The following is an 18,679-nucleotide window of genomic DNA, read 5'->3' on the forward strand; positions in this document are numbered from 1 at the left end:
TTTACAACCCTCTCCGTCAAAACGACGGACAATGGGAAAGTCTAACGCGACCTCTGATATGGCCATAGACTTATGAGCTCATTGCCACATTATATCGTTATGATAGCATAATACCGTTGCCTTCAAAAATTTAAGATAATTACTAAAAAATAACGCAAATGGAATAACTACAGCAGTCGCTATCATCAATCTCATATGAACTAAGAGCTCATGATGACTGTGTGCTGGTGTTGTAGTGGTGTCCCATTTCTTAGGGGTAAATTTTGAAACCCTTCCCCTTCACACTTTGTTTCAAGGGTCAATTTGAAGGGGTAGGGGTAATAAAATGAATTAGGATTGGACCAAACTTGAGTTATCTTCACTGTCTTTAATGCTTCCATTCATATTAGTCTTATCTGCACACTCAAACCATTTCCCACCACGCTTTGAAGGTGTTTCCCATTAGCACGGCTGAGTTGAAATGAATAAACACCGCTCACCTTGTACAGACAGTGTGGCCGTCACAGCATCTCCACCCAAAACCTGACAGGCGACTACACCCGCATCGCTTCTCTGCACGTTGCTGATGGTAAACTGCCATTTGTAATTTCCAGGCGTGGTGAAATTACTAGCAGAAAAGCGGTCCGTGCTGTTCAACACCCCAGAAGTTTGCATGATGGTCACAACCAAGCGTCCATTGAGCATAAAGGTCATGATTTGTGGAGGTTGAGTGCTGCTGCAGTTAAACTGAGCACTGGAGCCTTGGAGAACTGCAGCGTTTTGAGGCTGGAGATCGGCTGACTCTCCTGCAAGAAGATGGATTTACTCACATGCAGTTAAGAATGTTTTATTGTTACTTCTCATCGTAAATCATGCTCGCTAGGTGGGTTATTGGATTTTTAAATTCATTTTTTACAATGAAATGCATCAAGCAAGAGCCAAGAGAGAAAAAAACTGAGAATATAAATGCCCAATAATACAAACAATGCAAAATACAAGGTTATTGCAACATGGGCTCATTCTGAAAACGTACCTGTATATACATTTCTGGAGATGGCGAATTATGTAGCCAGAGGTATGTATGGTTGCATTTTGTCTTTAAAACGAATGATACGGGGTGGTATGATGCCGTTCCTTTTCACACTTACCAGCTGACTGCTTACCTCCGTACTGACGGCTTTTGCGCTGTTACCAGTTTGCCCAGTGGCTCACCATGTTCGTCCGCAGACTTGAGATACTGAAAGGAGTTAACCACGATGACGAGGCTCGAATCCGGTGAAAAACGGTTCCAGAAAACAAGTACGACACAAACAAAAGCCAAAAAATAAAATAAACAAGTAAATAACAAGTGAGAATGTGGTAAATCTAAACACGTGGGAAAAATCAGGCGAGGGCTTGACTTTTTCTGAATTGCTTTTAAAAACACTATCGGTTGGGCTTAGGGAAGGAGGAGGGTGGGTCAGTCAGTCAGTTGACAGCGGCCTCTGGTGGCTTTACTTGCGAACAGCAGGCGGGAATGGCTCTCGTGAGAGACTATTTGAGATCTCAAAATACGTACACAGCGGCCTCTAGTGGATTTGCAAAAACTGCAAAAAACCTGGTTCCTGGGACGTATTTAGCGCTCTCCAGAAATGTATATAGGGGTACGTTTTCAGAATGAGCTTTCAGAATGAGCTTGGTTGGTGAACATTTCTGAACATTTCTGAACATTTGAACATTGAACATTTCTGCTTGTTATCAAACTATTTCATAAGTTTAACAAGAGGAAATTCGGTCATAACTTAATGTTTAAACAGCTTTCATAACATTATTGATCAATATGTGGCTCTTTTTGGATTGTCAGAAGCTATAGAAATTAAAAATGTAAATTAGAAAATAATGAGCAAATCGTACTAAATTGTACGAATTAGATCGTACGAATTCATACGAATTAGCCAATAAATGAAAAAGTTACGAATTGCCGTGAGATTGTGTTGAGTCTGCACAAGCTAATGTTTTTTCTTGTTGTCAGTGCTAATATCTAGTTAAAAAGCTTAGGTTGATATATATTTATCGTAGAAGTGAAATGAGTAATTGTGTATCTTGATTTAGATTACTCTTCTTTTATGAAATGCATTAAGGAAGAGCCAAGACAGAAAAAACTGAGAATACAAAGATATCACAGGGGCTATTTAGAAGTAAATATGAGTTTTTGAGTACACAAGCTGGTGTTTATTTCTTGTTGTCAGTGGAAATATCTAGTCAAAAATCTTAAATATATATATATATATATATATATATATATATATATATATATATATATATATATATATATATATATATAATAATTCATTTCTAATAACTGATTTATTTTATCTTTGCCATGATGACAGTAAATAATATTTGACTAGATATTTTTTCAAGACACGTCTATACAGCTTAAAGTGACATTTAAAGGCTTAACTAGGCTAATTAGGTTAACTAGGCAGGTTAGGGTAATTAGGTAAGTTACTATATAACGATGGTTTCATCTGTAGACTAAAAAAATAGCTTTAAAAAATAGCTTAAAGGGGCTAATAACTTTGACCTTAAAATGTTTTTTTTTTTATTAAAAACTGCTTTTATTCCAGCCAAAATAAAACAAATAAGACTTTCACCAGAAGAAAAAATATTATCAGACATACTGTGAAAATTTCCTTGCTCTGTTAAACATCATTTGGGGAAAAAAATTCAAAGGGGGACTAATAATTGTGACCTTATCTATGTGTGTGTGTGTGTATATATATATATATATATATATATATATATATATATATATATATATATAYACATACATATATATATATATATATATATATATATATATATATATATATATATATATATATATTATATATTATATGTATATATATTATTTATGTATCTTGAGTGAAGAAAGTTCTTATAAAATAGTTATGAAAAAACATACAGTTCATTTTTGCCGGCAAATTGTCATTATTATAAAACCTTGTAAAATTCTAAATGTTCATTAATTATGTATATAGAATTTATTTCTCATGCCTTTTTTTGTTTGTTTCTTTGTTTCTTTGTTTTTTCTTGACAAATAAAACATATAATTCACCCGATGTGGATGAAAATGGTAATGTTTGTTAATGGTAATGTTTGTTAATTCTGTATATATAATTTCTTTATTTTTTAAATGTTTTTTTTACAAAATAAAACATATAAATTACCCGATCTGAAGAAAAATGTTAATGTTCATTAATGTTAATGTTTGTTAATTCTGTAATTGTTTTGTACATATAATTTCTTTATTTTTTAATGTTTTTTTTTAAATAAAACATATAAATTACTCGATCTGAATAAAAATGTTTATGTTAAAAATAAAATAAAAAATAAATAAAAAATTTTTAATGTTAAGGTTTGTTTATTCTGTATATATAATCTCTTTATTTTTAAAGGGTTTATTTGACAAAATAAAACATAAATTACCCGATCTGCATAAAAATTGTAATGATTGTTAATTCTGTATAAATAATTTCTTATTTTTATGTGTTTTTTGACCAAATAAAACATATAAATCACTCTGAGTAAATAAAAACTTTAATGTTTGGTAATGTTAATGTTTGTTAACTCTGTATTTATAATTTATTTATTTATTTATTTTTTGACAAAATAAAAATATATGAATCACCCGATCTGAAAAAAAAATCTAATGTTTGTTAGTGCTAATGTTTTTTGTTACTGCTGTATTTATTTGGTACATATAAACTCTTTATTTTTTGACTAAATAAAATAATCAATAAATTATTATAATAAAAAAATTTAATCCAACCACTCATTCTGCCATTTACCAAGCTTATATACTGCATCAATGTTTGCATCAACAAAAATAAACTATATAAACTTAAAAAAAAAACTTATTTACTATCAGATATCCAGACGTGATTTCAAATCCTATAATTTTAGTATAGATTTTGTAATGTTTATATAATAAATTGAAAACAATTTATTAGTGGTGAGAAAACAAGCATGTGCAGCTTTAGAAAATATTTTACAACAAGACAATGATACTGATTGATAAGAGCTTTTTTCAGTGCTTGGCTGTTAGCACTGTGTTGAAGTAAATATAAAAACTTACCATTGGCGATGAGAAGAAAAAGTGCCAGTATAAAAACATTCATGTTTTACACCAGCATCCACACACAGTCCTACAATGAAAGTACAGCATTTAGAAAAAGGGCAGAGCCACTGACGGGACACAACCTTACAATGATCAGTATGTGCTTACAATGGCAAGGAATTCATCATTTGTTTCGGTAGGTGTGTCTCTTTACTCATAAACACAAAAACATCTTATTGTATGTTTAAGTAAACACATTTGTCGCTTGCTTCAAGACATCCTGAACCAATTAATAAGCATTTCTGCTCAAACACTGCCCTTAATATTTCTTTATATAAAGGATAATGTACATCCAGACGGTTTTTATTGCAGAAAGCCTTACTACTTTATTAGGTACACACCTTCAACTGCTCGTTAACACAAATTTCTAATTAGCCAATCACATGGCAGCAACTCAATGCATTTAGACATGTAGACATGGTCAAGATGATCTGCTGCAGAGCATCAGAATGGGGAAGAAAGGGGATTTAAGTGAGTTTAAATGTCGCATGATTGTTGGTGCCAGACGGGCTGGTCTGAGTATTTCAGAAACTGCTGATCTACTGGGATTTTAACATACAACCATATCTAGGGTTTACAAAAAAATGGTCCAAAAAAGAGACAGATAGAAAGGCAACAGCAACTCTAATAAGCACTCGTTACAACCGAGGTCTACTAAAGAGCATCTCTGAACACACAACATGTCCAACCTTGAGGCGAATGGGCACCAGCAGCAGAAGATCACACCCGGTGCCACTCCTGTCAGCTAAGAACAGGAAACTGAGGCTACAATTAACACAGGCTCACCAAAAATTGGACAATATAGAATTGGAAAAGCGTTGTCTTGTCTGATGAGTCTCAATTTCTGCTGCTACATTCTGATGGTCGGGTCAGAATTTGTCGTCAACAACATGAAAGCATGGATCTATCCTTCCTGGTATCACCGGTTCAGGCTTGTTTTCGTGTAATGGAGTGGGGATATTTTCTTGACACACTTTGGGCCAATTGAGCAATGTGTCAACGCCACAACCTACCTGGGTATTGTTACTGACCATGTCCATCCCTACATGACCACAGTGTACCCGATGACTTCCAGCAGGATAACACACCATGTCATAAAGCGTGAAACATCTGGTTTCTTGAACATGACAATGAGTTCACTGTATACTCAAATGACCTCCACAGTCATCATATCTCAATCCAATAGAGCACTTTTGGGATGTCGTGGAATGGGAGATTCACATCGTGGATGTGCAAACGACAAATCTGAAGCAACTGCGTGATGCTATCATGTAAAATCTCTGAGGAATATTTCCAGTATCTTGTTGAATCTATGCCATGAAAGATTCTGTTCTGAAGTTCTGAAGGCAAAAGGGGGTCCAACTAAGGTGTACCTAATAAAGTGGCCTATGTATACACACACACACACACACACACACACACACACACACACACACACACACACACACACACACACACACACACACACACACACACACACACACACACACACACACACACACACACACACACACACACACACACACATATATATATATATATAAACATATATATATAAATATATATATATATATATATATATATACACACACACACACATAAATATGTATATATATATACACACACACATAAATATGTATATATATATACACACACACATAAATATGTATATATATATACACACACACATAAATATGTATATATATATATATATACACACACACATAAATATGTATATATATATATATACACACACACATAAATATGTATATATATATATACACACACACATAAATATGTATATATATATACACACACACATAAATATGTATATATATATATATATACACACACACACATAAATATGTATATATATATATATATACACACACACATAAATATGTATATATATATACACACACACACATAAATATGTATATATATATACACACACACACATAAATATGTATATATATATATACACACACACATAAATATGTATATATATATATATATACACACACACATAAATATGTATGTTATTTACCATAATTTACAGCACCAACCACCATGTATCACTTCAAAAAAGTCCCATAATGCCATTCAGAATTCACACACAGAAAACACTGAAAAACGCCTGACTTAAAGATTTTTTTAATATGAATTTTAAATTAAAAAAAAAACTAAAATCGCATCCAAAATAAAAGTTTGTTTTAACATGATATATGCGAGTACTTTATATAAACCACACACAAAAGCATGCCTATATTTAAGAAAATGTTGATTTATATTTAGATATAAAACATATATGTAAATATGTGAATTTAAACATCTATATAACAAAATAGGTTTTTTATAGTTTTGTGTGAATCATTCATTCATTCATTTTCTTGTCGGCTTAGTCCCTTTATCAATCCGGGGTCGCCACAGCGGAATAAACCGCCGACTTATCCAGCACGTTTTAACACATCGGATCCCCTTCCAGCCGCAACCCATTTCTGGGAAACATCCACACACACATTCACACACACACTCATACACTACGGACAATTTAGCCTACCCAATTCACCTGAATTAGACCGGAGCACCCAGAGGAAACCTACGCTAGCGCAGGGAGAACATGCAAACTCCACACGGAAACGTCAACTGAGCTGAGACTCGACCCCGCGACCTTCTTGCTGTGAGGCGACAGCACTACCTACTGCGCCACTGCCTCACCTTTGTGTGAATCCTGTATACATCATATACATCATACACACACACACATATAATGTCAAATCAAACTTTTATTTTGGATGAGAATCTAAGCCCAGCACTAATATTTATCAAACACAGACTAAATAACACAAAAAAACTAATTCAAATTATTTTTTGAAATCCCAAAAAATCTTGGAGCCTTTAATAAAAGCCTAGATAATATCTCAGCAGTAAACAAACAACACTGACACACTAATGCACGAGCACACCATGTCTTTCACACTATTTGTTCAGCACACACCCAACGACGACAGATTTAAATCATAAATCACACGCTCCAATTCAAAAACCCAGCAGGTTACAATTATAAAAACGTCAAAACAGCAACACACATACCTCCAAAACGTCCACCAATCCAGCCAGAACAGAGAAACGCTCCCGAGCTTTCCTTCGTCAGATCACCTGTGGGCCCTCATAGGGGCCAAAGATCAACTGCTTTTCTGTCATCTTATCAGCGTGAGAGAAAAAACATAGACAGAGAGAGAGCCCTAGATGACGCCTTCACTTAATCCAGACTCATCAACTCAACTTGACATGATCTAAACTATAGTTTTATTGTTTTAAAAGAAGTCAAACTATGATATCCATCCACCTGAAGGATCACTTCTTCAGTTCAGGAGTCCATAATCCATCTGTCTGGAGTCATTTTTGTATGATTTAAATACCGTGAAGCAGACACACCTAGTTTCACTGAGAGAAAAAACACACACACTGTGAATATAGAGTTTACAGTGTCAACAGCAATAATCAAACTCAGGATTTATATTTCGTTTCTGCTACTTCTGCTTACCTGCAGGTGTACAGACAACAACAAGACAAAATAAAAACATGCTGGTTGTCTATTGTTATGGTCATTCGCTGCTTGTTTGGTGTACAGAGGGAAGCGCATATGCAAACAGGTGAAAGTGACGTCAGGTGTGCGGACAAAGACACATGTGGCGTGTCCCTATGGTGACGTTGGGTTTGGTTTTGATTCTGTCTGTCTGTAAGGGAGAGAGAAATGGCTGAGTTTGTGCTGCTCAATTACAAGAACAGACACAAACCAAACACTTCTGTGGAAAGTGCCAAGGTGAGAAAGGATGTTTATTTACATATTTGATAGATGCATTATATAAAGTGGCTCATAAAATATCAGTAAATTAGCAGTTTTCTGTATTTTATGATAAGTTTTTTATTTTTTCTCTGTTTATTTCTGCTTTTGAATTGCATTATGTAGCCTTGATCTTTCTTCCGACAACTTTTAACCTTGAAAAGTTGCAAAAAGTGACTTTTATGAACATTTTTAATAGTTAAAAGTAATATATCGTTAGTTATATAGTGATATATTCAGTGCTAACCACTGAGACACTAAAATTTAAATTTTAGTTAACCTGTTATATGGTCGGATGAGCCAAATGTTTTCTAAGATATAAAACAGGTTAAGCATTACTTGAGAGTGCGAAATAATGAAATAATGTGTGTGAATAATTGTATAAATAATGAATAAATGTATGTATTCATAAATGTATGAATAAAAATTGTTAATATTAAATAACGGCTTTCTTATTGTAAGTGGTTTCAAATGAAGTTATTACTTGAGTCATTAATGCTTTTATTACTATAATAATAATAATAATAATAATAATAATAATAATAATAATAATAATAATTCATATTAAAGTGATTTAATAAAGGATCACGTGATTCCGAAGCTGAAAACTCATCATTAAAATCACCGGAATAAATGATTAAATTAAATTATAAACTACTTTTGAACAGTTATTTTATTTATTTATTTATTTATTTATTTATTTATTTATTTATTTATTTATTTATTTATTTATTTTATTTAGCATTTCACAATTATATGTGTACTGTAGCCTTGCTGAGCAGGAGAAGCCCAAACTTTTGACTGGTAGTCTGTGTATATATACAGTTGAAGTCAGAATTATTAGCCCCCCTGATTTATTAGACCGCTTGTTTATTTATTTCCCAATTTCTGTTTAACGGAGAGAAGATAATTTCAACACATTTCTAAACATAATAGTTTTAATAACTCATTTCTAATAACTGATTTATTTTATCTTTGCCATGATGACAGTAAATAGCATAAAACATATATAAAACAGGTTAAGCATTACTTGAGTGCGAAATAATGAAATAATGTGTGTGAATAATTGTTAAATTGTTAATGTCAAATAACGGCTTTCTTATTGTATGTAGTTTCAAATGAAGTTATTACTTCAGTCATTATTGCTTTTATTACTATTACAATAATAATAATAATAATAATAATAATAATAATAATTATTATTATAAGAGGGATTTAATGAAGGATCATGTGACTCTGAAGCTGAAAGCTCATCATTAAATCACCGGAATAAATGATTAAATAAAATATAAACTACTTTTGAATAGTTATTTTAGTGTAATAGCATTTCACAATTATATGTGTACTGTAGCCTTGGTGTGCAGGAGAAGCCCAAACTTTTGACTGGTAGTGTGTGTATATATATATATACAGTTAAAGTCAGAATTAGTAGCCCCCCTGAATTATTAGACCGCTTGTTTATTTATTCCCCAATTTCTGTTTAACGGAGAGAAGATTTTTTCAACACATTTCTAATCATAATAGTTTTAATAACTCATTTCTAATAACTGATTTATTTTATCTTTGCTTTGATGACAGTAAATAATATTTGACTAGATATTTTTCAAGACACTTCTACACAGCTTAAAGTGACATTTAAAGGCTTAACTAGGTTAATTAGGTTAACTAGGCAGGTTAGGGTAATCAGGCAAGTTACTGTATAATGATGGTTTGATCTGTAGACTATAGAGAAAAAAATTATCTTAAAGAGGCTAATAATCCCTAAAATAGTGTTTAAAAAATTAAAAACGGCTTTTATTCTAGCCAAAAAAAAAAAACAAATAAGACTTTCTCCAGTAGAAATAATATTATCAGACATACTGTGAAAATTTCCTTGCTCTGTTAAACATAATTTGAAAAATATTTTAAAAAGAAGAAGAAAAAAATCAAAGGGGGCTAATAATTCTGACTTCAAATATATATATATATATATATATATATATATATATATATATATATATATATATATATATATATATATATATATATATATATATAGCATAGGAGTGATGGTAGAATTTCTGATAAGTTTATTTATTTACTATATTATAATGTATATGTGTGTAAATATGTATTGTTTATTCCACTTTTAGAATAATTTCCAGAATATTGTTAAATAATTTGCAAATATTTGCATGTAATTATTTGCACAACACAGTTTGTAATGAAAAATTTAGTAGATCAATTTAAATATAGACTTACGTTGTTTACCAAAAAAGTGGTTCTAGTCAGATTTGCATTGTAAACCTTAAATCAAAGTGCAAAAGTTATTAATTTTTTCATTTCATGCGCTCCGTTTTTAGTTACTGCTGTCAAAATCATTCTGCATAAGTCTGCAGATTTTGTACAAAATCCTGCACAGAAATAGCTGTCGACTTTTGATGTTGAAAATTCAACTCTACAGTTAACCAAAGTGACTTTTCTTGACATTTTAGTTTTCAGTTATTATTTAGTTATTAATACTAGAATGGATAAGAAAAAATATCTAGAGAAATGAGTCTGTAAAATAACAGAAAATGTACAGGCAGTTTATTACAAGGTTTCTGTAGCATAATAAAGAACACCAACCCAGACAATATATCACTTTAAACAATTAAAGATGTTCATAAAAGTCACTTTTTCCAACGTTACAAGGTTAAAAGTTTTTGGGAGAAAGATCAAGATCCTATAATGCAATTTAAAACCAGAAATAAATGTTGGAAAATAATAAATAAAAACATGAATCACAAATCTACAGATATTTTTTACAGTGTGGCTCTAATAATAATCAATATGCTCTATTTGTGTGAATATGTGGAGAGATGCAGGATCTGGGTCATGCTGTAGGGGGCGGCGGTGAGCTCATATACAGGGCGCAGGTGTGAATCCGAGGCTCTTTATTAGTATTGAGTGTGAACTGCACCTATGGAGAGACCAGAGATGGCAGCTCACACGTTTAATTAGAGTCGATGGGAGGGAAAGAAAAAGCTGAAGGTCAGAAGCAAAGGTTAAAAGCAAAACGGTTTTGTCTATAGTACACTGTAAAAACAAATGCCGGGTTCAACATAACCGATTTGTGTTAGGGCAACATAAAGGAATTCAGTTAAATGATTAGTTTTAACATTTTAAGTGAATTGAACATAAACAATTAAGTTGTCAAATAAACCACAGGAATTTGTGTTGTTTCAGCTCAATTTACAGCTTGAACAAGCAGCAAAATTAATTTTTGAGTGTACACTGCTTTAATTGTGCTTTGAAATTTTCATTCATTCATTTTCCTTCGGCTTAGACCCTTATTTATCAGGGGTCACCACATCGGAATGAACCGCCAACTATTCCAGCATATATTTTACACAGCGGATGCCCTTTCAGCCGTAACCCAGTACTGGGAAACACCCAAACACTCTCCACACAGAAATGCCAACAGACCCAGCCGGGGCTCGAACCAGCAACCTTGTTTCTGTGAGGCGACAGTGCTACCAACTCTGCCACCGTGTTGCCCAGAAGACAACATTATCCTAAATAAATTATAATTGTTAATGTGTATTTTAAAGGAAAATAAAGGCCATACAGTGTCTGGTTAATTGCAAAGCTCATTCCTTTAAAAAAGCCTGCAAGTTCTGAAACGGATCAAGCCTCAAAATGGTAAGAAAAAGTAACGCAAATGTAACGTAACACATTACTTACATTAAAATGTAACTAAGTAATGCGACTAGTTACTTTTTTTGTGCAGATACTCAATATTGTAATGCATTACTTTCTAACTTTCCCCAACACTGAACATGTCAATACAAATACAGTTGAAGACAGAATTATTAGCCCTCTCGAATTATTAGCCTCCCTGTATTTTTCCACAATTTTTGTTTAACAGAAAGAAGATGTCAACACATTTCTAAACATAATACATTTAACAATGTCTAATAAGTGATTTATTTTATCTTTGCCCTGATGACAGTACATATTTTACTAGATATTTTCAAGATACTAGTATTCAGCTTAAAAGTGACATTTAAAGGCTTAACTAGGTTAATTTAGAATAATAAGAAAATTCATTGTATAACGATGAACAATCGAAAACAAATATTGTTTAAGGGGGCTAATATTATTGACCATAAAATGGTTTTACAAAATTAAAAACTGCTTTCATTCTAGCTGAAATAAAACAAATAAGACTTTCTCTAGAAGAAAAAAATATTATAGGAAATACTGTGAAAAAATCCTGGCTCTGTTAACCATCATTTAATAAATTACTCAAGAGGTGTGTTACCACTACATGGTTTAAAACATTATTGTAACTTAAAAATTCTAAAATGCTGATTAGATTAAAACTTTTAAGTTACCAGAATAATTGTATTAAGTTTTCAAAACAGGAAAATATTGATAATTACATCAATTTAAAAATGCGGCTAATTTAAAGGTAAATATATCTGTCAGTGTCTTTAAAACAATATTTAACTTGTAGCAACTTAAAAAAGAAATTCCACACTAATGGAGTTGTTTTCTATTTTCAAGTCAGCACACTGATGTTTTTTGTTATTTTTTTATACTGATAATATGGGAAAGAGCGTGTTTTTGTGGCAGGCACTTTTTTCCAGGGGTTTCAGTACAGCGTAACCGCTACTACGTCATCGGGTGGGCGTGGCCTATCTGTGAATTTGCATAGGTCACGGATCATGCGCAGATTGTGAAAACAGCCGTTTTGATTCAGATACCTGTACGTATTCGCAGGGGTTTCGTGTCCAATACCTTTTATATGCAGTACAAAATAGCTGTCCTGATTGCAGGTGTTTCATGTGAAGTCAGTGTATGTTATATTAAACAAATTAACTTAAGATACCTCTCAGATTACATTAATACTGTTATAACTTAAGATACCTGTCCCGATCCCATGGCTTTTGTGTCAAATACTTTATATATCATATACAGTAACATCAGATACCTGTCCTGATCTCAGGGGTTTCATGTATAATTACTTTTATATTAGTTAACATCAGATACGTGTCCTGATCCCAGGTGTTTCATGTATGATCACTTTTATATACAGTAACATCAGATACCTGTCCTGATCTCAGGGGTTTCATGTATGATCACTTTTATATACAGTAACATCAGATACCTGTCCTGATCCCAGGGGTTTCATGTATGATCACTTTTATATTATATACAGTAACATCAGATACCTGTCCTGATCTCAGGGGTTTCATGTATAATTACTTTTATATTAGTTAACATCAGATACCTGTCCTGATCCCAGGTGTTTCATGTATGATCACTTTTATATACAGTAACATCAGAAACCTGTCCTGATCTCAGGGGTTTCATGTATGATCACTTTTATATTATATACAGTAACATCAGATACCTGTCCTGATCTCAGGGGTTTCATGTATGATCACTTTTATATTATATACAGTAACATCAGATACCTGTCCTGATCCCAGGTGTTTCATGTATGATCACTTTTATATACAGTAACATCAGATACCTGTCCTGATCTCACGGGTTCCTTGTATGATCACTTTTATATTATATACAGTAACATTAGATACCTGTCCTGATCCCAGGGGTTTCATGTATGATCACTTTTATATTAGTTAACATCAGATACCTGTCCTGATCCCAGGGGTTTCATGTATGATCACTTTTATATACAGTAACATCAGATACCTGTCCTGATCTCAGGTGTTTCATGTATGATCACTTTTATATTATATACATTAACATCAGATACCTGTCCTGATCTCAGGTGTTTCATGTATGATCACTTTTATATTATATACAGTAACATCAGATACCTGTCCTGATCCCAGGTGTTTCATGTATGATCACTTTTATATTATATACAGTAACATCAGATACCTGTCCTGATCCCAGGGGTTTCATGTATGATCACTTTTATATACAGTAACATCAGATACCTGTCCTGATCTCAGGTGTTTCATGTATGATCACTTTTATATACAGTAACATCAGATACCTGTCCTGATCCCAGGGGTTTCATGTATGATCACTTTTATATTAGTTAACATCAGATACCTGTCCTGATCCCAGGGGTTTCATGTATGATCACTTTTATATACAGTAACATCAGATACCTGTCCTGATCTCAGGTGTTTCATGTATGATCACTTTTATATTATATACATTAACATCAGATACCTGTCCTAATCTCAGGTGTTTCATGTATGATCACTTTTATATACAGTAACATCAAATACCTGTCCTGATCTCAGGTGTTACATGTATGATCACTTTTATATTATATACAGTAACATCAGATACCTGTCCTGATCCCAGGTGTTTCATGTATGATCACTTTTATATTATATACAGTAACATCAGATACCTGTCCTGATCCCAGGGGTTTCATGTATGATCACTTTTATATACAGTAACATCAGATACCTGTCCTGATCTCAGGTGTTTCATGTATGATCACTTTTATATACAGTAACATCAAATACCTGTCCTGATCCCAGGGGTTTCATGTATGATCACTTTTATATTAGTTAACATCAGATACCTGTCCTGATCTCAGGTGTTTCATGTATGATCACTTTTATATTAGTTAACATCAGATACCTGTCCTGATCCCAGGGGTTTCATGTATGATCACTTTTATATACAGTAACATCAGATACCTGTCCTGATCTCAGGTGTTTCATGTATGATCACTTTTATATTATATACATTAACATCAGATACCTGTCCTAATCTCAGGTGTTTCATGTATGATCACTTTTATATACAGTAACATCAAATACCTGTCCTGATCTCAGGTGTTACATGTATGATCACTTTTATATTATATACAGTAACATCAGATACCTGTCCTGATCCCAGGTGTTTCATGTATGATCACTTTTATATTAGTTAACATCAGATACCTGTCCTGATCTCAGGGGTTTCATGTATGATCACTTTTATATTATATACAGTAACATCAGATACCTGTCCTGATCCCAGGGGTTTCATGTATAATTACTTTTATATGTATTAACATCAAATACCCGTCCTGATCCCAGGGGTTTCATGTATGATCACTTTTATATTATATACAGTAACATCAGATACCTGTCCTGATCTCAGGGGTTTCATGTATGATCACTTTTATATTAGTTAACATCAGATACCTGTCCTGATCTCAGGGGTTTCATGTATGATCACTTTTATATTAGTTAACATCAGATACCTGTCCTGATCTCAGGGGTTTCATGTATGATCACTTTTATATTAGTTAACATCAGATACCTGTCCTGATCCCAGGTGTTTTGTGTATGATGACTTTAAATAAAAATAGAAAATAAATATGAGTTATGTTAGTTAACTAAGATCGAGAAAGAAAAATTAACCACGATTTATTACAGAAAATGTGGTATTTATTTGTTTAAACATGACTGAATACCATATTTTAAACTACAAAAACACGGTTAATCTTACCACAACCATTATTATTTGGTTTAAAATGGAAGTACAAAAGCCCAGAGACAGTAAAACGGAGTAATACGGATTAAAACGAGGTCAGCTGTATTTGCTAATGAAATCTTTAAAATATAACATTATAACAACAAAAAAATAACCTGTATGATTGTTTTTTCCTTCGTTATCCACCGCGGTAGGTTCTTTATCCATAATCATCCTGTTTGAAATGACCGCGCTAAAAAAGAACCTGTACTGCGCATGATCGGTGACCTCTCAGTATTGTTTTTTTTTTTAAGCGGGCGTTTCCCAAACACAGACCGAGCCACGCCCATTTTACGTCGTGGTAATGAAACCCCTGGAATTTAGTGCGTACCGTGTTTTTGTTTTGTAATTTTGTAATGTAATGTAAAATTAGCGAAAAAAAAAATTTGTTGTTAAATGTATTTCTTACAAGCATGAACAGTTTGAAAACAAAAAAAAGAATTTACAATTTCGGCTACTTAATTTATTTGGGGTTCTTAACTTAAAAATGTGCATGTAATTAAGTACATAACACTGGATTTGTTTTCAATTTAAAAAAAAAACTAATTGAAACAACATTTTTGAAACTACAACATGAGTACTCAACTTATAGATTTAAGGTTTTTGCTACGTAAAAATGCCTCTGATTGAAGAGGAAAATATTTAGCTAACATATTAAAGTTTTGTTAGATGTTGTCGTAACTTCAATATATTAATGCAAACTGTTGCATTATTTTTTTTGTCTAAACAATATTTTTTAGAGTGTATGTGAAAAAGAAACAAAAATTACCAAGAGGGCTTACAATTTTGACTTCAACTGTATATAGCGCGATATTGCATATAATATATTTGACCTCAGAATGTGCAATTGAGCCATCAGAATTTATCACACAGGGAGCTGCATAGTAAAAGCTGAATGGTAAATTGTAAAAGTGTGTAATGGCTGAAACCTTGTTGCTGCAGATTTTCTTCTTGAGCTCTTCAGTTTTCCTGCACCACTGAACTGGGCTGCTTCATTCAGCAAAAATGAGGCAGCTTTGACACTGACACCCAGGCGGATGCATCGTGAGGATGGAGGAGTTACAGGGTTGGGAAAGTTTGACCTTACAGGGCCCTTTAAAACTATAAAAAAAAAACAAGTCTGGCTTACAAAATAAACACACTGGAAAAAATCATTAATTGGATTAATCATTAAATCATTAATTGGATTTACTCTTAACAACAAAATGTTGTTAAACAAATTGTTAAACAAACAAATGAAGTTGAACATTACTACATTTCATTTGTTCAAATTCAGCCCATATAAATTATTTGCAACCATTTACCTTTAAAACAATTAGTAAATCCAATCTATGGTCACTGTAAAAAGTGAAAACTTACACAAAGTACTTCCACTTGTTACAATTAAATGAATTAAGTTTGATAAAACAAGTTTTAACAAGTTTTAGTCATTTATTTAAGAGAACAAGAATAAAGCAGTACATACAGTACAATACAAATAATTTTCTGCCTATAATAATAATAATAATAGTACTAATACTTTTACTGCAGTGCAAATAATTTCTTTCTTTGTTAATATAATAATAATAATAATAATAATAATAATAATAATACTTTTATTGTAGTGCAAATAATTTCCTTTCCATGTTATAATAATAATAATAATAATAATAATACTTTTATTGCAGTGCAAATAATTTCCTTTCCATGTTAATATAATATTAATTTTATGTTTTGTGGCAAGTACAAGCAAATTGTTTTGTAAATAAATAAATAAATGACTAAAACTTGTTACACCAAAAAGAACTAACTTAATTTATTACTGTTATTACTGAAAACTGTCGTAAATTTAGTCAAATTGTAGCAAGTCAAAGTAATGTTTACGTTTTTGTTTTTTTTTGTTTTTTTACGGTGTTTGATATTTTTTCCAATAATGTCTTGTTATTTATATTAAAAAGATTTTCTACTAAAAAATAATTTAAAAAAATAATTTTGCTGTTTGTTCAAATTACTTATTTAAAGTGAGCTGAAACAACACAATTATTGTAATTTTTTGGGAACAATTTAATCGTTTATGTTCAATCCACTTGTAAAAATGAATGAGTTACCTTAATTCTCTTATGTTGTCCCAACACAAATTGTCTTTGATTGTTTGATTTGTTTAAATCATTCAAAAGAAGAAAAATAAATTAATATCAACTCCATTTTACTCTTGACTTCAGAGGCGAGAGGCTTTCCTGTGTTTGTATAAGCTTTCTGTATTTTGTCAGCCATTGTAGGCTCTTCCACCAATGCTTAAGACACAAAATACTTAATACGAATGCAATAGATAATATAAAATTTAAATAATAGCCTCATATATTTCCATAAAAATGAGAATCATAATTTTAGTAGCTAATTTTTCCAGAATTTCTTTATCTTTATTTCTAGAGTGCTTTTACAATGTAGATTGTGTCAAAGCAGCTTAACACGGACGTTCTAGTAAATTTAAACAGTGTCAGTCCAGTTTTCAGAGTTGAAGTTCAGTTTCAGTTCATTAGTTTTTACAGCTGAAAGTCCAAACACTGAATAGCAAATCCATCGATGTTCTGCTCTACAAAAGCATTATAATGAAATAATGTAAGGTCTATTAACCTACTATAAATTAATAAAAGGTTAGGTTGTCGTTTTATTAACTGTTTTAAATTAAATATTTCAATTGTTTCTATTGCTGAAAAATCAAGTAGGCTATTTTTTGTCACTATTATTTTAAATACAAATGTTGTTTTTATATATAAACACAGAAAACACTGATGTAAAATTATACCTGATATACTTAACAAATAACAAATCCTGATAATCTGACTAAATCTGATAATGTCAGATTAATGTGGAGCACATTGCAATATCTGTACTTTTGCCGCCCTCTAGAGGCGTAGCTCGCTCCTACGTGTAAACGTTGGAAGACAACATTAGAAAATGGCGCATTTTCGGCCTCTGTCAGACATAAACGCATTTTGATTCGTAAACGAAGCCATTTTCAAAAACCTCAACGTGTCTGTCAGATCCCACTGTATATTCTCACAATATATAGTTCATATATTCATTATGATATAATAAATGTTCGCTGTTGCAGGCTTATTTTGGATGATGTGAATCTAAAACACTAACAGCAGCCCTGAAGGCAATAAAGACCCCCAGTGCTAACAGGAAATGTTATATGGACTGGGGGAGGGGAGAAAACAAGACAC

The 18,679-nt window shown here is 32.1% G+C and overlaps 1 protein-coding gene across 9 annotated transcripts in view; it reads right to left on the bottom strand.

The window, feature by feature from the left end:
• Positions 1–18,679, bottom strand: part of igsf5a (immunoglobulin superfamily, member 5a) — a 61,222-nt gene that overhangs the window by 19,036 nt on the left and 23,507 nt on the right. For 2 of the 9 annotated variants that reach the window (XM_684617.11, XM_073915127.1), the window contains exons 2-5: positions 7,491–7,588; positions 7,235–7,345; positions 4,100–4,169; positions 480–785 (exon numbers count right to left, since the gene is read on the bottom strand). In XM_684617.11, coding sequence (XP_689709.3) covers positions 480–785; positions 4,100–4,142 — 349 coding nt within the window. In that variant the 5' untranslated portion in view covers positions 4,143–4,169; positions 7,235–7,345; positions 7,491–7,588. Of the gene's footprint in view, positions 1–479; positions 786–4,099; positions 5,515–7,234; positions 7,589–7,688; positions 7,882–15,586; positions 15,689–16,399; positions 16,572–18,679 lie in introns of those variants that run through there. The other 7 variants (XM_068224011.2, XM_073915125.1, XM_073915130.1 and 4 more) reach the window with 6 other exon arrangements.

The sequence above is a fragment of the Danio rerio genome, chromosome 10, assembly GCF_049306965.1.
Source record: "Danio rerio strain Tuebingen ecotype United States chromosome 10, GRCz12tu, whole genome shotgun sequence".
Lineage (NCBI taxonomy): Eukaryota > Metazoa > Chordata > Actinopteri > Cypriniformes > Danionidae > Danio > Danio rerio.